The sequence below is a fragment of the Delphinus delphis genome, chromosome 20 (genome assembly GCF_949987515.2).
Source record: "Delphinus delphis chromosome 20, mDelDel1.2, whole genome shotgun sequence".
NCBI classification, from domain to species: Eukaryota; Metazoa; Chordata; class Mammalia; order Artiodactyla; family Delphinidae; genus Delphinus; species Delphinus delphis.
In genome coordinates, this window is record NC_082702.1 from 1,126,455 (window position 1) to 1,150,597 (window position 24,143).

Sequence of the window (24,143 nt, forward strand, 5' to 3'; positions counted from 1 at the left end):
CAGCGGCCATGGCTCACGGGCCCAGCTGCTCCGCGGCATGTGGGATCTTCCCGGACCGGGGCACGAACCCGTGTCCCCTGCATCGGCAGGCGGACTCTAAACCACTGCGCCACCAGGGAAGCCCCTCCCATGCTCTCTTTTGTGGAAGTTTAATATAGGGCCAATACACACATTGAAAAAATTATCTGTGACCATGGATCAGGGAGACAGCGAGCAAATATACAGTGCAAAGCAAAAGAGAGTCACTAAATGGACAGAGTGGAGAGGAGGGAGAGAGAGAAAGAATCATTTCAGAAATTGCAGATAAGAAAAAAGAAAAGGAAGTGGCACAATTCTGGAAAATAAGAGACTGCTAGAGTTACAGATGTGACTTTTGAATATGGAAAGCTTACAAAAAGCTTACAAAATATTATAGTTTCTTCAAGGTATAAGAGAAGCAATTCATCAGAAAGAATGGAGGGGAGGGAGGAGCTATAAAGAGAGAAACTGGGACTTCCCTGGCAAGTCCGGTGGTAAGGAACTCACCTTCCAATTCAGGGGACGTGTGTTCAATCCCTGCTCAGGAAACTAAGATCCCACATGGTGCAGGGCAACTAAGCCTGCGCTCCACAACTACTGAGCTCGCACACCTCAACCAGAGAAACTGTGTGCCACAAACTACAAATCCCACGCGCTCTGGAACCCACGCACCACAACTATAGAGTCCATGCACCCTGGAGCCTGTGCGCCACAACTAGAGAAGTGAAAAACCCACATGCCACAACTAAAGAGAACCCCTTGTGCAGCAACGAAAGATCCCGCACGCCTCAACGAAGATCCCACATGCCGCAACTAAGAACCAACACAGCCAAAAAAAAAAAAAAAAGGACTTCGCTTTCCAACTCAGGCGGTGTGGTTTCGATCCCTGGTCAGGGAGCTGAGATCCCACATACTTCGTGGCTAAAAAAGTGAAACATAAAACAGAAGCAGTATTGTAACAAATTCAATAAAGAATTTAAAAATGGTCCACATCAAAAAAATCTTAAAAAAAATGAGAAACTAAAATCTAGATTCAAGAAAATCCAGATTCTGAGACAGATGGGACAGTAGGATACGTCTTCAACAATGACAATTAAGGACAGACATAAATGCAGGTCAGGAATTGAATGTAAGTTCATTTTCTAACAAAATTGTAATGAGATGGACTTCCAAAGAGAATCATCAAAATAGAATTCCTATAAAGGTTTAGTTTTCTAAGCCGGCAAGCTTGGTCTATGAGCCCTGACATAAAGAGAGTTGACAGGAGCAGTGCATGAATGCAGTGGATTCACAAAGAAAATATTTTCAGAAAGAGTAGTTATAGGAACGGCCAGGCAGCCAGGCACTGCTGTGCTCCGTGCTGGGGTGTTACTCTCTGAATCTCAGTCCATGTTGGGCTATAAGCCTGGCATTCCCCCTCCCATCAGGACATCTGAGGTTCTATTACTGTGCGGAAGAGATGGCAGGGCTATGCACTGGGGATCTGAATGCATGTGACTAGAACCCTCCTGCACCTTCCTTCTAGAATCATGACCTTATATCCTAAATCTCTTCTTAGATTCAGAGGACATCAGGGATGATAATTAGTTAACAAACAGCTTACTCCATTTGGATTTCAATCTAGAACTATTTTAATGGTTCTGCCTACTGTGAAGAGTTAAGAAAAAGTAACGAACTCTTCCCCCTGATACCCCACAATCTAAAGGAGGAGAATATGGATTGTGCCTAAAACCTTTTCTCAAGTTACTAACTGAAGGAAATTTTCATTACAAACCTATCTTCCACATTGATTCTCAGCCAGAGTCCAAAATGAAAGAAGAGCCACTCACACTCATTATGTGCTTTCCATGTTTCTAAGCATACATATTTTTCCCATTTGACTATGTAAAATCTGCTCCTAAGAAGTGTGATAATTCATATTTTTGATAGGTTTCATCTCATTTAATTAGTTAAAAGATTTTGAGAAGTAGGTATGTAAATATTCATTTTTGTGCACATGAGAAAAGAATAAGGAAGGAAGGAGGGAAGAAAAAAGAAGAGAATAAAAACTTAAAGATGGGTGGTATCAGGTTGACATTTCCGGTGGGACCAAAGTGAGGCGGTGGGGCAGGGGCTGGTACCTCTCGCGCAGGCTCAGCGGCCATGGCTCACGGGCCCAGCTGCTCCGCGGCATGTGGGATCTTCCCGGACCGGGGCACGAACCCGTGTCCCCTGCATATGCTATCATGGCATATGCCGGCCTCACCGTGCCTCTCATCATGATGAGCATGTTCTGGGGCTTGGTCGGCTTCCTGGTGCCCTGGTTCATCCCTAAGTGTCCCAACCAGGGAGTTAACATCACCATGTTGGTAATCTGTTCAGTTTGCTGCTATCTCTTATCACAAAGAGACCTCCTCTAGACACAAAATCACCTCCATACCCAGACCACCCTCCTTGACTTGCCCACTTTGGCCATCAGCTGCCTTAAATGTTCACACCACATTTGAATATATTATTCTACAATGCAGCATTTTTTCTTGTCACACTTTGATGAATGATGTGCTTATTTAATCTAAACTGTGTTGCCTCTATAAAATGGTTTTTTTAAATTTTATTTTACCATTACTTTTTTTTTTTTTTTTTTTTTTTTGCTGTACGCGGGCCTCTCACTGTTGTGGCCTCTCCCGTTGCGGAGCACAGGCTCCGGACGTGAAGGCTCAGCGGCCATGGCTCAGGGGCCCAGCCACTCCGTGGCACATGGGATCTTCCCGGACCGGGGCACAAACCCGTGTTCCCTGCATCGGTAGGCGGACTCTCGACCACTGCACCACCAGGGAAGCCCCTACTTTCTTTTTTATTTATTCATTTTTTTGGCTGCATTGGGTCTTCATTGCTGCACACAGGCTTTTTCTAGTGCAGCAAGCAGGGGCTCTGCTTTGTTATGATGCACAGGCTTCTCACTGCAGTGGCTTCTCTTGTGGAGCATGGGCTCTAGGTGCGCAGGCTTCAGTAGTTGTGGCACATGGGCTTCAGCAGTTGTGGCACACGGGCTTAGTTGCTCCATGACATGTAGCATCTTCCCAGGCCAGGGATCGAACCCGTGTCCCCTGCACTGGCAGGCGGATTCTTAACCACTGTGCCATCAGGGAAGTCCCTATAAAATGTTAATATACTCTTACGGGATAGAAAGTGCTGTTCTTCTGAGAAATAACGTTACTCTCTCCTTAGAACCTGTGGATGTGAAGATGGCTCCTGTCTGCTCAAAACATGAGAATCAGTGAAGTGTTTAAAAACTGTTACATGACAACAAGACTCCAGTGGGGCAGTCAGTAGGGGAACATGTTCAGAGGGAAAATGTGTCCCACCAGAATTATACCAAAGTATATTTTCAGGATGAATTTCTTATTTCTGCCCTCTTTTGGAATAAATTATTTTTCTATTTTCTATGGGAAAAAAAATGGATGGTATCAAGGAGAATCTCTAGCAGCCTGTAGAAGGAGCTGGGTTTGTACAGGGTGGGATGGGGTGGATACAGCACACTCTGCATCTAACAGGAAACAGCCCCTCACTTTATGTATAAAGTTTTTTAGGGTCTCACTTCCAATACCAGTAACAGAGTAATCTTCCCCTATCTTATCTATTCCATAAGTTTCTGTTTAACTCACATCTTGGTATAAAAGGAAAAGATACCCATCTCTGTCTGACACCACAAGGGAAAGCCCATGGTGACAAGTCGAGTCTGTCTTGTGATTTGGATGAGGAACTCAAGCCTTGAGCTATAGTTTTATTATTCCCTAATCCCCTTTCCCACCAGGCCACTCATTTTCAAGTCTGCAAATGTATGACAGTGGCTGGATCGGGTACTGAGAATAAATTTTAAACAATTTTTGCCCCAATTAACTATCATTAAAAAGAAGTACAACTCATGTGACAATATCCAAAGAAGCAATTGGGAGAATGTGGGAGAGCAACTTTTCCAAGAGTCCTTGAAGTGCCCAGGGTTATCACAGGGAAGGAAGCAGAAGGCATGGAAGCCTGACAATTAGGATAGTGGAAGCCATTTACTTGGCTCTGTTCAGATTTGGGATAACTCACAGGGGTTTCTCCAACACCTAATTCCCTGGGAGATGTCATAACTCAGAGGAACATCATGAGTAAGTGGCCTGAAAGAGGGGGATCCTTAGCTATTATGTGTCTACCTTCATTCAAGCAATATTTTCTAAAAGCTTCATAGTTAAAAGAATCATACACACGTAGAGAGTGCAGATTTACACAAACCTAAACTAGAATATAATAAGAAACTATATTAGAGGGCTTCCCTGGTGGCAGAGTGGTTAAGAATCTGTCTGCCAATGCAGGGGACACGGGTTCGAGCCCTGGTCTGGGAAGATCCCACATGCTGCAGAGCAACTAAGCCTGTGCACCACAACTACTGAGCCTGCGCTCTAGAGCCCATGAGCCACAACTATTGAAACCCGCATGCCTAGAGCCTGTGCTCCGCAACAAGAGAAGCCACCGCAATGTGAAGCCCACTCACCACTACGAAGAGTAGCCCCCGGTTGCCGCAACTAGAGAAAGCCCGCGCACAGCAACGAAGACCCAACACAGCCAAAAATAAATAAATAAAATGAATACATTAGAAAACAAGGCAAAAAACTTATGATAAACATTGAATAAAATATAAGCTTTAAAAAAAAAAGAACAATATTAGAGAAAACTAGTTATGATGAATGAGGTGCAAGTATGAATCCCCAGTAGAGAAAACTAAATGTACGAACAATTCAGACATTTTAATGAGATCTGGAGGATGACTGGCATAGAATATCACCTGCCTTGTGAAGAGTACATTTTCCTGAGTCACCACATCAATGGCGCTACTCACAGAAGCCTGAATCAAGCAGTGATGGGGATGAAGAAGACTCCAAGACAGAGGAATAGACAGACACAAACAAGTATCAATGATCAGGTGACTGATGCATCCCTGAGGTGGGTTCAGGGCTGAAGAACACCTGAAGAAATATGCACTAAAATCCTGCCATTTCCTTCCATCCCCACTCAACACTTGACATCAGGCTAAGCACAGCCCTGCCTGGGGACTTTTCTTCCAAGATACTTTGTATCACATGGGAGAGCAGAGTACTGGGAGACAGTACTGAGAGTACAAGAGATGACAAACTGGGCAATGACTGTAACCAAAACCAAACTTTAGAAATCTGGTCTCAGTTTAGAGGGACGACCAGGACCCAGGACCAGCTTTTCTTCTTCAAAAATTCTCTCAAAAGAAGACGAAGAGGAAAGGAAGGAAGGAGGGAAGAAAGGAGGGAAGGAAGAGGAAGGAGGGAAGAGGGAGGAGGAAGGAGAAGAGAAAAAAGTTCCAAAACAGTAATTTGAAAAGATATACACACTCTAATATTCATTGCAACATTATTTACAAGAGCCAAGACATGGCAGCAACCTAATGTCATCAACAGATGAATGCATAAAGATGTGATACATATATACAATGGAATATTACTTAGCTATAAAAAGAGTGAAATTCTGCCATTTGCAGCAATGTGAATGGACCTAGAGAGTACTATGCTTAGTGAAAAAAGACTCTCTATGTATCACTAATATGTGGAACCTAAAAATTAAAACAAAGGAGTGTATATAACAAAACAGAAACAGACTCATGGATATAGAAAACAGACTAGTGGATACCGGTGGGGAAAGGGAAGGGGGAGGAGCAAGATAGGGGTAGGGGATTAAGAGGAACAAACTACTATGCTCAAAATAAATAAGCTACAAGGATATATAGGATAACACAGAGAATATAGTCAATATTTTCTAACAACTTTAAATGGAATAACCTATAAAAATACTGAATTACTATGATGTACACCTGAAACTAATATTGTAAATCAAGTATACTTCAATTAAAAATAAATAAAAATAAACTATAGTAATAATTGGGTCTCATAAACCATATTAATACAACAAAATCCATGAGATATAACTGTAGATGAAGAGGGAAGGGAATTTAGGTAGAAATAAGACAGGGCAAAATTGAAGGGGCATTTCTGGAAAGACCAGTAGGGACATGGCATTACTCTTCAGCTGTGAGAATAAACTCCTCCCTCTTTGGGAGGCTTTTCTATGAAGCAGTGAGGGAGGGTTTTGCCAAGGTTTAGTAAAATACTATAGATTTTGGCACAATTTAAACTGAGTCAGCAGCTTAGAAAACAGAGGTTCGGGACTATGAAATTTTACTGTCCACAATCTGCAGGTCACTGATATCTTACAGCCCCATAAAACTGCCTCATGGCAGGCAGAGAGGAACTGGAGAACTGGTGTTTCTCCTAGTGAGGAAAATGGAACTAAAATGGGGCTAGGATCTGAGACAGGAGTTTACTGGACGTATTGACCAAGAGAACCATGCAGAGAAGAACAGGAGAACCCGATTCAGATGGATAAATGGGGTGGAGTGGGGGAGTTCATGGATTTGAGAATCAGGTGATATCTAAGAGGTCACATCTTAGGTGTTGAAGAAAACTGGCACATCAGAGACTGGGACAGGAGGGTACTTCCCTGGTGATGCAGTGGATAAGACTCCGAGTTCCCAATGCTGGAGGCCCAAGGTTTGATCCCTGATCAGAGAACTAGATCCCACATGCATGCCACAACTAAAGAGCCCTCCTGCTACAACTAAGACCCAGCACAACCAAATAAATAAATAAATAATTTTTAAAAATAGAGGCTGAGACAGAACAGAGTCACTGAACATATTACATAATTAGAAGAACATTTAAGAGTGACAGTGAACTCCAGGGTGTGCCCTCTGTGGATTTGTAGATGATGTTTCTCCCTCTAAAGCCATGTTTGTCCCCTTCTATGCAGTTGTTTAACTCATACAACTCTTTTACCATCTCACACATCCCCTCTGGCCCCTTCTTCCAGCAGTTTCATTCGCCTGCATTGTGGAATCCATCCCCAGGTGTCATGTGCTCCACAGACTCTCCTTTAAAACAGGAGACTCCTTCTCAGACCTCAAGTTCCTCCCCACAAAGGCCTTCTGGCAACTCGCTTCCCACCCATGAGTGTTTAGTATGGATGGTACCACCACCAGCGGGACACCCCTGACACTGCCACTGATGTTATCTCAAATGCATCCCTGGCCCTCACTGCCACACTCATGATTCATTTCCAAGGTCCTGTCAGTTTTCCTTCTAAACACCACCTTAGGGTCCCCCCGCCACTCAGTACACGCAGACAGAGCTGTCACCTGGTAACCTCCATCACTATTTTGGATGTTGGAATAGACAATGAAGGACTGAGAATCTCCACTGTGGCCCTCATATGCTGGGGTCCCTGTGGCTTTTCTTCCTCACTCCCCCAACAGGTGATCTTGGTAATGACCGCACCTCCCACCCCTCTAGGTGAAATGCAAATCAATGACTGACTGTGACGCTAATCCCCAAGAACATGCCCTTGTCGTCCTCCTAGGGAACACGCTTGATCAACCATTCCTGAAAACGACTGAATGTTCCCTCCTGTAAAACTCATGAAAATCTGCTCTCCTGCTCAGATCAAACCAGTGCTCACATTTTGATCTCTGAGTTGTGCAGGGATGTACATCAGGATCCTGATCTGTATTCCCATCAGCCCATAATGAAACTTGCAGTGATGGGGTGTACATAGGCGACAGGTGTGTTCTCCTCAGGCCAGACTGTGCTGACCTCATCTCACTTGGTCTATGGGAACTGTGCAATTGTGCATGGCCCACATATGACCATTGGGCGTCCCTATCATATGTCTGTCCAATTTCCATGGAGACTGAGGTGATAATAGTGCCTCCATGCATCTCACAGGTGCCTGGTGTGCTTTACATATGCCAGTGTGTGTGGTCCATGTTTGCCATACATCTTTTCTATTGTGGATGTGGTATGTGCAAGTCTGCCTCCAGGCTGAGGGGCATCAGCATTCCATACCTGTTACACTTGTGTCCCTAGAGTGTTTGTGGGGCACTCTCAAGTTGTGCCACACACACCTAACTCACTGTGTTCCACAGATGTGTGTTGCAGATCTCTGGGCTGTGATGCAGTGTCACCATCTGCTGCATACCAGGCACATATGGGCTGCACAAAGTGTGGAAGCAAAAGACACACTGTATTTCCAGGTCTGTCACCATCACAAAATTGTCCATCTGGAAAAGACCTCAGGCACCCACCTCATCAATATCTAGTATACTAAAGGGGAAATATGGGGGAACGGTGAACATACTAAACAGAACCAGAAACTTGAGATATAATTGACATACATTATATTACTTTCAGGTGTACAACAGGATGATTAGATATTTGTATGACATGGATTTTGTGAATTTAGTGAAATCCCACATTTTGTTGACTGGGATTCCAGTAGCATTTGGGATTACTCTGGTGAATGTATTCATTGGTGAAGTTGAGTTAGCAGAAATTCCAAAAGGCTATATCCCTGAACGCTTGGAATATTTTAAGCAGCCTGTATCAAGATGGATTGCCCATACTTCCTTTGATGATTCTGAAAAGAATTATGAAAAAACAACTGTTATCCTTCAAACTGAAGCCAAAAAAGGCTGAATTACAGTTAAAAGAGCTGAAAGTATCAAGACTGTGCCAAATGATCAGTTATGAGTTCTTACGTTTTAGAAATGCATTCTGAAGAGGTTATACATTGACATATCTGGGATTATTAAGTAATATAACACACTAATGTACATGGAGATAAAGAATACCATGAAATGATATATACCATGATGAAGATAGGGAGAGGGTTCATGGGATTTCATAACAGTCTTTTCCATTTATGGATACATTTGAAAATAGCCATTACAAATGGTAGACTATGTGCTTATAATTTGATATATTGAGAAACATAAATTGAAGTGGCCACGAGAAAATTTGGTTTCAGGTATGCAAACATGTATGGAAATATCAAAATGTACATTTTAAATATGTATGGTTTAATTGTATATATCACGTGCGTGCGTGTGTGTGTATGTGTGTGTGTGTGTGTGTGTGTACATTTTGGCCACACCATGCAGCTTGTGGGATCTTAGTTCCCTGACTAGGGATTGAACCTGGGCCTACGGCAGTGAAAGCACCAAGTCCTAACGATTGGACCACCAGGGAATTCCCAAAGTTAACTGTATTTAAATCAAACTGCTTTTAAAAAGCAAATATTGGGCTTCCCTGGTGGCACAGTGGTTGAGAGTCCACCTGCCGATGCAGGGGACACAGGTTCATGTCCCAGTCTGGGAGGATCCTACATGCTGCGGAGCAGCTGGGCCTGTGAGCCATGGCCACAGAGCCTGTGTGTCTGGAGACTGTGCTCCACAACGAAGAGGCCACAACAGTGAGAGGCCTGCATACCACAAAAACAAAAACAAAAAAAACAAATATTTAAAACTTGCCACTTCCTAATCATTTGACTGTTTTTTTATTGTCTGTTTTTGAGGTTATTTGTGGTTACTGTATCAGTATGTTGGAAATAGAATTAGTAGTGTGCTACTGGGGCTTCCCTGGTGGCACAGTGGTTAAGAATCCACCTGCCAACATAGGGGACACGGGTTCGAGCCCTGGTCTGGGAAGATCCCACATGCCACAGAACAACTAAGCCCATGCAACACAACTACTGAGCCTGCACTCTAGAGCCCACGAGCCACAACTATTGAGCTCCCATGCCACAACTACTGAAGCCCATGTGCCTAGAGCCCATGCTCCGCAACAAGAAGTCACCTCAATGAGAAGCCCACACACCACAACAAAGAATAGTCCCCACTCACTGCAACTACAGAAAGCCTGTGCACAGCAATGAAGACCCAAAATGGCCAAAAATAATAAAATTTAAAATTTTTTTAAAATTAAAAAGAATAGTGTGCTACTGCAATATCTTACCAACGTCATGTTCAGTGACACCATTTTGGCAGTTTGAAATTGACTGTGACAAGGAAAAAAAAAAAGAAAAGAAATTGACCATAACAGGGGTATTTACACCAGGGAAATCAGCACAAAGACTACAAACCTAGGTGTGATTTAATGTATTATTGAATACTGAGTCTTAAGAATGTAGTGGAGAATATGTTAATAGTGCAGATTAAACAAAAAAATATATGGTGCCTGTGGGCTTTCAGTTGTGCAAAGGGCAAAAAACTGAGGAAATATAATTTCCTTCCAGTATTCAAAAATGATTGTCCCATAAGGCAAAGAGGTCACATCACTGAAGAATGAGTGAAATTCCAACATAAGTCTTACTTGTTAAAATAATAAATAAATTACATAAAAAGAAAGTACTCAAAAGTTATAAATAGTCTTTTTACCAAAGAAGATAAACAGAGGGCAAACAAATGCATGAAAAAATGCTCAGCATCATGAATTCTTAGGAAAATGGAATTAAAACCAAAGAGAGTTAAAACTACACACTTATTTCAAGGGCTAAAATTTTAAAACATTGACCGTATCAAGTGTTGGCTACCTTGTAGAGGAACTGCAATTCTCATACACTGTTGATGGGAAGATAAAAGGGAACAACGACTTTAGATCACTGTTTGGCATATCTTAAAATGTTAAACATCTACCTACACTGCAACAGTCTGAGTTATTAACACATGGGAAATAAAACATATATCCATATAAATAACTGAATGCAAATATTTTAAGCAGCTTTATTTATAATACCCCAAACCTGGAAATAATCCAATGTCCATAAACAGATAAATGGATAAACAAAGACGTTATCCATAGAACAGAAGACTACTCAGCAATAAAAAGAATTAACTACTAATATAAGCATCATTGATGAATTTAAAAATAATTGTGCAGCATGAAGTAAATCAGTTTTAAAAAAGAGTATACATCTTATGATACCTATTTAAAATTATAGAAAATACAAACTAACCTATTGTAAAGGAAAGTGAATCAATGAATCAATGATTGTCTGTAGGGCTGAGGAGAGTAGGGAATGAGATTCCAAAAGGGCATGAGGTAAATATGTGATAGATAAATTTACTTTCATGATTGTGGTGGTTTCACAGCTTTACATGTATGTCAAAGCTTATCAAATTGTACCGATTAGGTAAGTGCACTTTGTTGCACATCAACTATACAAACCCATGTTGTTCAAGGGTTACCTTAACCTTTGCTAAACCTTAGGAAAGCCTTAAAATGTGGTTCCAAATAAAAGCGTAGATATCCCACTTCTCTTGGAAAATTAGGTTGGCAACCCTATATGGTCTCTACCATCTCTCTCCTTATGGCCTGGGAAGTGCAGCCTTGCCTCAGTGGCAGCCAACACTGGCAAGCAATGAAGGCTGCTGCCACTTGAATCAACAGAACTGCTCACTGGGTCACAAAAGACACATCCTTGGGCTACAGGACTGCCCTTTTCTCTATCCTTGTTTTCCCACCAGTAGAGCAATGCCTTTGAGGGAACAGCCCAGAAAGGCTATAGGAATCCACAAACCTCAGCTACAGGAAATACAGTTATGGAGATCCTGAGAATTTCTGTACACATTGATCACACAGGAATAGTCACTGGAGCATTTGTGGATGAATTTTTAGAAGAGGTACATTCCATCTAATTTACTGCAGTCTCCTCAACTCCCTATTAATCCAGTGTTTCTGCACCAACAAAACCAACCCCCCCCAAAAAAACCAAGTCCCCCTGGTAAATTTATGATTAACATCTCTACACAAAACTGTATTCCTTTTCTTGTCCTGACCCTGTTCCCCTCAGGATTGAGGGGTATCAAATAAAAGCAGGACCATGCGGGCCCTCCTGCGTACAAAAGCCCCTCCATGTATCCCTTGTTTGTTAGTAGAAAGAGGTTTTAGTCTCCAAGGTCTTCCCTGAGTTCCAAAGAGCAGACTCAAGCAGTTCCTAATTAGGGAAGTGAGGGAATACAGAAACAAAGGAAAAGCAGTCCAGGAAGAAAAGTAATGACAGCTTAAACAATAGTTCAGCAATAAATCAGAGTACTTGCTCCCCTCAAGTGATACATATAACAACAATCTGACACATATCTTTGTGCTGCTCAGCAGAAACCAAGACCCCACCCAGGTGGAAGATGGCGACTACATGCTGTCCACAAGCACATAGACCCCAGATAAGATAAGATAACTAAAACATCACCCGGTTACCTCAATACTAAGAAATCAGAAGAAAGTCCACGAGCTGCAACACTCAAACCAAATGTTGCCTTTAAAAACCCTTCCTTGTGGGCTTCCCTGGTGGCGCAGTGGTTGAGAGTCCGCCTGCCGATGCAGGGGACATGGGTTCGTGCCCCGGTCTGGGAAGATCCCACGTGCCGTGGAGCGGCTGGGCCCCTGAACCATGGCCACTGAGCCTTCACATCCGGAGCCTGTGCTCCGCAACGGGAGAGGCCACAACAGTGAGAGGCCCGCATACCGCAAAAAAAAAAAAAAAAAAAAAAAAAAACCCTTCCTTGAAAACCACTGGGGAGTTCAGGTCTTTTGAACATTAGCTGCCCATTCTTCTTGCTTGATGCCCTACAGTAAATGCTGTACTTCACTTCATCATAACCTTGCGTCAGTAGATTGGCTGTGCTGCACATGGGCAAGTGGACCTGAGTTTGGTTCAGTAACACAAATTATGGTTCTACCTGACCCTTGTAGTCTAACAATAAATGACACTGAAAATGTCATTGAAAATTTGTATATCATGGCACATGGCTCCTTTATAGGACCTGGGGACGAGGTCCCCTCAATGGTGCTGGGAATTATGTGAACAAGGGAATAAAATTCATGTTGGTCACAGAAGCACTGGGGGTTCTCACAACAAAGGCCTCCTCTTCAGGGTGGCTTCTGACCTCTCCAAAAATCGTGGCACCAGTCCACCAATTAGGACCACAGAGACCTGCAGTCTTCCTTTCAAGGCCTTGGGAAGCAATGAAAATTAATCTTTCACCTCTACATGCTAACAGATCACAATTCTGCTTCCAAACCCCCATGGAAGAGAGAAAAGAACCGCCAAAATTAAAGATGCAAGAGGAGGCCTTTACAAAAGATCACAAACCAGAGCAACATGCAGCAAGCAGTTTCCACATTGGTAAATTAGAACCTGGAAAAATTCATCACAAGTATGATGTGAGAACAATGATGTCCCTGAAAAAAGTAGTCCTTCTTAGCAAGCTGAGGATAGGTCCTTTGGACCCAACCTGAGTAAGGTCCATTCCCTAACATCAGAGAGAAAGGAATGAGGATCCTGCTAAGGGTTTGGGCTATTCATAATTTCCTCACACAGATGGGAGAACACAGAGTTCTGCTTTCCTGAGCCTGTTGGAGTGGTGCCTTATGTACAGGGGTGAAATGGCTTCAGCCACAGAAAGTGGCAGTGACATAAATCTAACAGCAGCTCTGGGCAGGTTACAAGGTATAATGCATCTCCTTAAAGCCTTAGATGTAACTGAAACTTATGGGCAATCTTGCATGGTGGGTGTTTGAATAAATGAGGTTTAAATTCAGATAAATGGCTCTCACACAGTCTCCTCCAGTATTGCTATACTGAGTGAGGAAATAAAACATTCCCTGCACATTTAAGGCTTTTCTCCAGCATGAACTCTCCAGTGTCTGAGGAGGTTAGGTTTGCGGCTAAAGGATTTCGCACATTCACTACATTCATAAGGTCTTTCTCCCGTGTGAACTCTCTGGTGTTGAATGAGGTCAGATTTGTGGGTAAAGAGTTTCCCACATTCACTGCACTCATAAGGCCTCTCACCAGTGTGCCTTCTCTGGTGTTGAATGAGGCTAGAACTTTGGCTAAATGATTTCCCACACTCATTACACTCATATGGTTTTTCCCCAGTGTGAACTCTCTGATGTTGAATGAGGCTAGCACTTTGGCTAAAAGATTTCCCACATTCCCCACATTCATAAGGCTTTTCTCCAGAATGAATTCTCCGGTGTTGAATAAGCCCAGAGCGTTGTCTAAAGGATTTCCCACATTCACTGCACTCATAAGGTCTTGTGCCAGTATGAATTCTCTGGTGTTGAATGAGGTCAGATTTGCGGGTAAAAGATTTTCCACATTCAGTGCACTCGTAAGGTCTTTCTCCAGTGTGAACTCTCTGATGTTGAATGAGGATAAATTTGCGACTAAAGGATTTTCCACAAACACTGCACTCATATGGTCTTTCTCCAGTATGAACACTCCGGTGTCGAATGAGGTTAGAGAACTGTCTAAAGGACTTCCCACATTCACTGCACACATAAGGCCTTTCTCCACTGTGAATTCTCTGGTGTTGAACGAGTTCAGATTTGCAGCTAAAAGATTTCCCACATTCGCTACACTCATAAGGCATTTCTCCAGTGTGAACTCTACCATGTCGAATGAGATTAAAAATTTGTCTAAAGGCTTTCCCACATTCACTGCACTCATAAGGCCTTTCTCCAGTGTGAACTCTCTGGTGTCGGAAAAGGCTAGAACTTTGTCTAAAGGACTTCCCACATTCACTGCACTCATAAGGTCTTTCTTTAGTGTGAACTCTCTGGTGTTCAATGAGGTTGGATTTGTAGCTAAAGAATTTCCCACACTCACCACACTCAAAATGCATTCCTCCAGTGTGTTGTCTCTGGTGGTGAATGAGTTTGGATTTGTGACTGAAGACTTTTCCACATTCACTGCATTCATAAGTCCTTTCTCCAGTGTGAATTTTCTGATGTTTTCTAAGACTAAAGTTGTGGGTAAATAATTTTTCACGTTCTCTGCATCCATAAGGCTTTGTACCACTGTGAATTCTCTGGTGTTTAACAAGGCCAGAGATATGGCTAAAGAATTTCCCACATTCACCACACTCATATGGTCTTTGTCCAGTGTGAATTTGCTGGTGCTGAACAAGTCTGTAGTTGCAGTTGAAGGCTTTCCTACATCTGTTACACTCATAAAGCCCTTCTTTAGAGTGGACACTTTTATCTTGAACAAGTTTGTGGCTGTGGCTGACAACTTTTTCACATTCACCCCACTTGTAATGACTTTTTTCACTGTGAAAGGCCTGTCCACTCTTGCTGCCACTCTGTAGTTCCTCACTGTTGGGTGTGGCCTGGTGCTGGAGAAGGCCCAAGGTGGCTGGGAAGTCCTCCCCAACCTCCCCACAGGTGAAAGGCTTCCCTGGCACAAAGAAGTTGCAGCTCCTCACAAGCGAGGCCCTGTCCACATCTCTCTTCCAGGGCTTCTCTCCACTGTCATGCTTCTGTTGCTGGCGAAGGTTTGCAATGAAACAGAAGCATCTCACATATGTGCCACCCAAGTCTGGTTTCTGCAAAGGGTATACTCTTTGGTGCTCAGCTTGCTGCAAAATATCTTTTAAGATGGGGACACACATCTCACAGGGGTGGGTCTTCTGGGTGGATGGACCTGCCTTAGAAGCCCTAACCTGTGACTCTCCTTCTACAGATATACTCTGCTCAGAAGGGGCCTCCTCATCTTCTGTTCCATGGCAACAACCTGAAAGCAGAGAAACGCTGAGGAAATGCATGTTTACTTTGGTGGGAAAGTGAAGTCCCATTACAAAGGTGTGTCAGACACAACAAAGAATGAGCCATGGGTTTGTTCTAAAAACAAGGAAGCTGGGGGCAAGCTGAGGAAGTGGCTGCTTGGCAGCAGTGGGCAGGCCTCTGAAGATCACAAATAGGGGAGACCTCACCAGACAAAGGACACAAGGATGGGTTGCACCCACAGAGCCGAGGCAAGGCTTCCAACTCATTCCTCTCCCAACAACCTTCAGATGTGGGGCAGGCTGGTTGTGTCCTGCCCCAGTAAAATCCAAATGGAATCAAGTAGCTGGCATTCAAGGAATATTTAAGGATATGTGCACACCTCATGATACATGTGCGGGTCAGTGGGGGAGAACACTACAGAGAGAGAAGTACAGAGGAACAGGTGACCCATGGAAGCCACAAAGGTGAAGGCAGTCAGGAACTGGAAGTCACAGAAGAACTAACAAGTCAGCAAAGTGTCAAGTATGGGGAAACGGTAGAAATGAGGTGCAGTCAGTGGCACTACTGGTCACTGGGCAGGCTCCTGGTTTGATATGAAAACAGCCATGATGTCATATCTTCCCCCAGCTGTCACTCACCAGGCCCAGGCAGGCTCTCCTCTGAGACCATCTTACCATGTCTACTCTGTGAAACAACCAGGGCTCTCTCTGCACCCTCCATTGTACAACTACTCAGAACCTGAATAACGCAAGTCTTATGAAAGACAGCATAGGGGAGTGGCCAGCACTGGCCTAGAGCAACTTGCCATATGACAGTATTCAGTAAAGAAAACATTACATATAATTGAATCACTTTGCTGTACACCAGAAACTAACACAACATTGTAAATCAACTATAGTTCATTTTTTTTTAAAGTCTCTAATAAAATGAGATATTCCTGGAGAAGAAAAAGAAAACATTACAAAAAACAACTAAAGGAGAGTCTTACAAAAACAGCCCATGGATCATGTAAGTAATGACCATGATCTGGCACAGGCAGCCACAAAGAACTTTAGCTAGAAGAAGGGGGAAGAACTGGAGGCCATGGATCTGGACATAGTCACTCCACCAGGGAGAGGACAAGCAAGTTGGGATTCATTAAGCCAACTACAAGATTCCTGACTCCCAGACCCATCTCTGCACTTTTGGAGGCAACAGGTGTTAGGGATGCTTGGGGAGTCCATTACTCAGGGCATGACACACAGCTCAGTGCCGGCATCCACAGCACATCTGACAAGAAAGTAGAGGAAATTAGCAGAGCCCATGATCCAGCTGTGGAAAAGACAATGCTAACTCCAGGGAAAAAAGGAAAAACAGGACATCATCTCAGAACACTGGAAAGAGTGTGAAGGTCTTACCCAGGGATGCTACAAGTGCAAAGTTTTCCAGCATCACATTGTAGTACAGGAGTCTCTGAGCCTCATCAAGGAGCCCCCACTCCTCCTGGGAGAAGTCAATGGCCACATCCTCAAATTTCATACCCTGTCATAATGGAGACAGTTCATTCCACCATCAGCTTCTCTCCTATGATTCCAAGATCATCATGCCATGTTCCCCACTCCCCCCACCCCCAGCCCCAATCTATCCTCTGCTCACTCTACTCCCCACCTCAGAGGAGATACCAGACCTTGGTGCCATTAGAATCACTCTCTCATATTCCCACTGATTCTGTGTCTTCCCACATCAATAGGCAGATGAGCAGATAGGTGACATCTGACCTCTGGGTCTTGCATGTAGGCCACATTTCCTCTTGTCAATAAGGTGGGTGTCACAAACATAGGTTAGGGAGAGACACTGGCCACAGGGAAGGTGTGAGTGATCTGACACTGGTCTTTCCTTCACCCTTATGACCCCAACAACAGGGTTCTAGGGCCATTAGTTCACACTACCTCTTCACATGCACATCTTTCTTTGAACCACACTTCGCTCTCACAGCTGCATTCCCGCAGGGACAACTTCAAAGGTCACACAGCCTTGACATGATGGGGATAGTTCATTTCATGACCAGCTTTCCCCTTAGGATCCTAATTTCACCACCTCCCCAATCTATCAGTTGCTTACCCCTCTCCCTTCCCCACCTCATGAACATTTCCAAGCTCAGGTGGCACTGATACCCATTGTCTCATCATGGTCCTTTTGATCACTGTATCAGCCCTCAATAACAAGCAGGTGGGTAGACAGATGTCATCTAAGCTCTGGACCTAGCACATAAAGCCACAACACCCCACTCTTCTCAGGCAATTCCCCTGGGGTTCCCCAGATCATTTCTCCCAGACACCACCAATCTTGGGCTCACCCTTGACACTTATGCCAACACCAGGGTCCTGGAACCATGAGTTCATGCTCCCTCTCCATGTGTACATCACTCTTTCCACAACAACTGTCTCACAACTTCACTCCCACAGCCACAGCCTCCCTCCTGCTCTACACCAAAATCATCTCCTCAGCCTCTCTATTCATTACTCAGTATATGTGATCCACAGAATGCTTGGCAAATTCAAACACGATCAAGTACGACCCTAGACTGTGACAGTTCCCACTGACAAAGGCAGCCTTGGATCCTGCTATGAAGGCCTCCTTCCTTGACTGTCCCTTGCTTCAACCTCACCCACTAAGAACCACATCAGATCTCAGATACCCATGGCCCTACTCCACTTGTGCTGCACTTGATGAACCCTCACCAGTCATAGCTTTCCTTTCTCCACCTAACCCTCATTCAAGGCCCAGCACCTGGCCCTCTACATCATCTGTGAGTTTCCCAGATGACCACTTGTGTCCCCAAGCTAATCTGCCAGCCTGACTAGAACACCCCAGGTCCCACCAAGGGTTACAACAAAACCCTAGTGAGTTGGTAGAGCAGTGAATAAACACCAGCTTGTCTGAATTACTCCTGATGATGCCTCTGCATCCATCTCATGTCCACTGATCCTTAAGAAGCCTTGGTTGCATGCCAAACCATTTACCCTTATAACCCTCTCTGTGACTAACTCCTTCACCCATGTTGTGACACCTACCTCCCACAACCAGGGGTCCAAGCAGGAAGCCCAGTCCACAGACCCATTCTCTTCTTCCTAGGCTATTATTACCATTATCCTCCTGACCAGGACTCCCCATACTAAAATGATCTACAGCTCCTCCCTGGTCCACACTGTCTACTACCTTTTGGATAAGTCTCCATCCCAAACTCCTCCTCAGAGGAGGATGCCCGCAAACTGCACTCTGAAACACCTCATACCCTTAAGAGGTCAAGAATAAAACTTCTGATATCCCCAGTGAAAATTACTCTTACTATGGACTTTCCCATATCAGTTGGTAGAGCTTCCATCCTTCCACATGCAAAATCCATACTTTCACTTCATCCCTGACTCCTTCTTTCAACCTCAAAATTAGAAAATCCAGCTTGCCATACCTAAAACACCAATCCAGAATCCAGCCACATCTCCCACCTCCATGGCCACCACCCTGGTCCAGCTACCAGCACACTCACACAGACTATAGGAGTATCCTTCTCCCTGGTCTTCCTATCACCTCCCTTATGCCAATACTGTTCTCCATGCTGCAGCCACAGGGAGCCTGTTGAGACCTGGGTCAGATCACCTGTCTCCACTGCTCCAAATTTTTCAGTGCTCCTATCACCTCCAGAAGAGACACCCAATTTCTCAAAAAGCTGTTCCAGGGAATTCCCTGGTGGTGCAGTGGTTAAGAATCCGCCTGTTAATGCAGGGGACACGGGTTCAATCCCTGGTCTGGGAAGATCCCACATGCCATGGAGCAACTAAGCCTGTGTGCCACAGCTACTGAGCCCACAGAGCACAGCTCACCTAGAGCCCATGCTCCATAACAAGAGAAGCAACTGCAATGAGAAGCTCATGCACCACAAGTAAGAGTAGCCCCCGCTCACTGCAACTAGAGAAAGTCCACGCGCAGCAATGAAGACCCAACGCAGCCAAAAAAAAAAAAAGCTGTTCCAGACCTGCCTCTTGCTCCACTGCTCTCAGCTACCATGAGAAAGAAAAGATACCTGCACGTCCCTGAACCCTCCCTCACCTCCCCTCCAGGCCTTTGCACATTCTGGTACCTATGCCAGATCTGGTACTTTCCTCATCTGATTCCACTCGTTGTCAAAAATAGGAACCATCTTACATAACTCTAGGCCTGGTGTTTGTTCAAGGCCCCCAGGCCCAAGGCCTGGAAGAGTGGCAGAACAGTACCAGGACGCTATTACCCCAGAGACCACAAGGGTGGGGTGAGGACTAACGAGACCCTGAAATAAACTCCACAAACCAGTATCACTAAGCGATTCCATAGTTACAGGAATCTGTGGAAAAAGAGAGGTTGTTTGAGAGTTTGACCACCACGGCCAGCATCCTTGGGCTCAGACCGCTAAGTACCCTTGGCCAGCCCAGGAGCCAGGTGAGCTCGAGATGTCTGAATTACCTCCGGGCCTCAGTCCTGAGAGCAGACTCTTGCCAGCTGTGTAATCTTTTACAGGATTCGACATTTCCCGTATCTATTATCTCTCTTCTCGTCTCTTCTTCCTCTGAGCAGCCTTAGGAAAACTTTTAGAATCCTATCTCAGTGTCCCTCTTTTGCTCACACCCTTCAGAATGAAAGTAAATCTCCTCAGGCACAACTTCGCCTCACAGTCTGTGTCCTGCAGACATAAGACGGACTCCAGGTTTCCTGAATCTTCCCGCCTCAGTCCGACCTCCCAGCCTTTGCACTTGCGGGTCCCTCCGCCTGCCACCCTCTCCCACGCGCCATCACACTGTCAGAAAAAGACCTACCCACAACCGGCTCACCGTCCCGGACACCGCGCCCCGAGCTGCAGACACGTGAGCAGGCGCCCCGCACTTGGGTCTTTAGTGTCTGTGGGAGGTGAGGGCGGTGAGAGCCCGGAAGACAAACGTTTACCTGAGGCGGGTCCCTCAGCGCCGCCGCCGCCGCCATCGGAGTCTGTGGACGAAGCGGAGTCTGTGAGGCGTGGAGGTCCCGATCTCAGCCTGTTACGGGTCACCCCGAGGTGCGCCACCGCCAAGCCATGGATCTGCCTCTGTGGAGGCCTCTGACGCCTTCTCTTTTAAGACCCCTGGCTCCGAGCCTCTGAGTGGGCGACCCGACCTGAGAAAGGCCAAAATGACCGCCACAAGGAAGACGCCAGAAATCCCGCCCCGAAGCGAAGCCCACGCACGGAAGTACCTCTGCCCTGGGCTTTCATTGGCTCAACTCCGCCACCATTGGGCGCATTGCCCTCTGGGTAGTGTAGTTCCCACAGCTGCGCAGGAGGACATTCCCGGAGTCCACCTTGGCCAAGAAACGTTCTGCGCAGCACGGAGAAATATAACCATTATTTTGTAATAACTTTAAATGAAGTACACGCTATAAAAATATTGAATCAGAGACCCCTGGTGGTCTAGTAGTTAAGACTCCGCGCTTCCACTGCAGGGTAAGATCCCACATACCGCTTGACGGGGCCAAAAAAAAAAAAAAAATTAAATCAGTATGTTGTATACGTGAAACCAATATAACATTGTAAATCAGCCATACTTAAATTAAAAAAAGAAAGGTTCTGGGGCACTGAGAGTAACGCTGGGAAATGACTAACCTTGGGGGGAAAGGAATGTGATTATCCCTTTTTAAAGGGGCGGTTCGCGGGTCTCCGGGGAGCGTTGTCTGCCACGGATCATTTGTTTAGAAACATTATTCCGGTCTCTGTAAGCTCAAAATGGCCCCCTGTGGCTAAAAAGATCATTCCAATTATTTCCAAAGGCTACAAATGCGAGCGGACATATTCTCATTCAGACTCAAAATGCATCCGCTCTTAGCTGGAATGTAATAAACGTTTTATTGCTATTCAAATACATACAGTTAGAAGTGTTGGTTGTTTTTTTAACTCTGTATGTTTAGTTAGGGCCATGACTTGGAAGATGAGTAACGATGTTTAGGCCTCCCTGAAATAGGAGGACAAGAAGTTTTCTCTGCCTCTGTTTCCCAGAGAACATCTGTCATGCCTGTATCCTCACTGATTTTGTCTAAACCATAAAGCAGAACTGTCTAGCCACTTAATATTTCTTACTCAATGACCAAAGATATATTCAGTTCCCTTAGGAATCTGACATCTATCTCAAATGGAGAGCAACTTATGAAATTGTTTTGGTATAGTGTAGTGCCTGCTCAATGAGTGATAGTGTTCTCAGGCAGGGGACATGTGCAAAAGGGGCATCTGAACCCCATCATCTCATCTCCTTGCTCGGAGGGGGTTATCATTTCTCCAGTGATTGTTGGGGCTGTTGTGCATGAGGAATAGATGATATCGGAAAAAAAAAGTTGTGAAATGCGAATTATAAGGAACTATTTATAATGATTATGTAGTTAGTCAAAGATAGTGGCAGAGATAACTCTGGGGAAGCATCTGAGAAGGGTGAAAAAAGTTAAGACCTCAATAATTTTTATTAGGAGATACTAAAGTCTGAGAAGAGATGAGTTAAGCTGAGCTCAATATTTTTCCCTGATTTAAACATTTATTTTTATTTTTATTGGCATATAGTTGATTTATAATATTATGTTAGTTTCAGGTGTACAACATAGTGATTCAAAATTTTTATAGATTATACTTCATTTAAAGTTATTACAAAATAATGGCTGTAATTCCCTGTGATGTACAATATATCCTTGTTGTTTATTTATTTTCTACATAGCAGTTTGTACCTCTAAGTCCCCTACCCCTATCTTGCCCTTCCCCTCTTCCCTCTCCCCACTGGAAACCACTACTTTGTTCTCTGTATCTGTGAGTCTGTTTCTGTTTTGTTATATTCACTAGTTTTCTGTATTTTTTGGATTCCACATGTGATATTTGTCTCTCTTTTTCACTGAGCATAATACCCTCCAGGTCCATCCATGTTGCTGTAAATGGCAGAATATCATTTTTTATGGCAGAGTGGTATTCCACTGCATGTGGGCATGCGTGCATGTGTGTGTGTGTGTACCACATCTTTTTTATCCATTCATCTGTTGATGGGCACTTAGGTGGCTTCCATATCTTGGTTATTGTAAATAATGCTGCTATGAACATTGGGTGCATGTACCTTTTCAAATTATTATTCTTGTTTTCTTTGGATATATACCCAGGAATGGACTTGCTGGATCACATGGCAGTTCTATTTTCAGTTTTTTGAGAAACCTCCATTCTGTTTTCCACAGTAGACATTAACTGCTCTGGGACATCCAAGGAATGGGGAAACGATCACGGAAATAAATCCAACAATAACAGCAGCAGCAGCTGAGTCTCCATGAACCTCAATGTGCACCTGCCCCGAGCTGAAGGCTTCAAGTGCCATGATAAAGGGACTGTCCCCAGTTCGGCAGCTAGACTCCCAGGTTTGAATCCAGCCTCTTGAATCTGATACTTTCTGTGGTGTGACCTTGGGGGACCCACTTCATCTTTGTTATCCTGGATTTCCCCAGCAATACAGTAATAGCTCCCAATACCCAGAGTGCTGTGAAAATTAAAAAGAAATTCTCAAAATGCAAATCCTGGAATTCTGGTACCAGTACAGGCTGTATTTTGTTGCTTTGACTGACCGTCACAGAGGCTACGGTGAACATCTTCATCACCTCCCTGTCACAGTCAGTGAAGTAAATCTTGGGGACCTCTAGAGTGGCCCACAGATTCCCTGGGATTCCACAATGAGACCTCAGTAACCTGAAGACACGTCTTCCAGTGGACCAGAGGGTTCTAGGAAGCTCCATTTGTTTCTCACAAGCACCTGGAGACAGAAGGGCCCAGAGGTATATGGCTTGGGGATATCACCTGCAGGTGTGGCTGCAGAACGGGCACCTCAGCTCCTCCAAAGGCCTGGGCACAGGGCTGCTCTTTATCCCCATTTTACACAGGAGACAACCCAGATAGTGGATTGTTTTGCCTGTTGTCCCAGTGATGGCTGGTGACGAGATTTAAACCCACATTGTATGGGCCACGTTTGGGGAGTCTGATCACTGACCTATTCTTTGGCTTCCAGAAGGGCTTCAGAATGTCTGTCCTAATACCACCTGGTCCACCTTTTTTTTTTTTTTTTGTCTGCATTGAGTCTTTGTTGCTGCGCACAGGCTTTCTCTAGTTGCAGCAGGCAGGGGTTACTCTTCGTTGTGGGCGCAGGCTTCTCATTGCAGTGGCTTCTCTTGTTGCAGAGCACGGGCTCTAGAGTGCAGGCTCAGTAGTTGTGGCATGCGGGCTTAGTTGCTCTGGGGCATATGAGATCTTCCCGGACCAGGGCTTGAACCTATGTCCCCTGCATTGGCAGGCGGATTCTTAACCACTGTGCCACCAGGGAAGTCCCACACCTGATCCACCTTAAAGTCCTGCTCCAACCCACCAATCCCCAAGATAGACCAGGAAAATGGGTGAAAACTACAAAGCAGGGCTTTATTATATTATTAAATGTCTAACTTAGGAAAGTGATGAAGTGTGTTAATAATGCAGATAAATCTATAATGCAAATTAATTGTGTATGATAAATATGAACATTACATTGTGTATAGCATACAAATTTGCAAAAATTAATTTATTTTATTTATTTGGCTGCATCGGGTCTTAGTTGTGGCATGTGGGATTTTAGTTACGGCATGCAGGATCTTTCA

General features: G+C 44.4%; 2 protein-coding genes across 2 annotated transcripts in view; both read right to left on the reverse strand.

The window, feature by feature from the left end:
* Positions 1–20,714, reverse strand: part of LOC132416546 (zinc finger protein 551) — a 42,124-nt gene extending 21,410 nt beyond the window's left edge. The window contains 4 exon segments of the mRNA XM_069540214.1: positions 2,217–2,229; positions 13,624–15,474; positions 16,865–16,988; positions 20,421–20,714. Coding sequence (XP_069396315.1) covers positions 2,217–2,229; positions 13,624–15,474; positions 16,865–16,988; positions 20,421–20,456 — 2,024 coding nt within the window. The 5' untranslated portion in view covers positions 20,457–20,714.
* LOC132416545 (zinc finger protein 552-like) overlaps positions 1–24,143 on the reverse strand; it is a 66,913-nt gene that overhangs the window by 30,940 nt on the left and 11,830 nt on the right. The window lies entirely within an intron of this gene.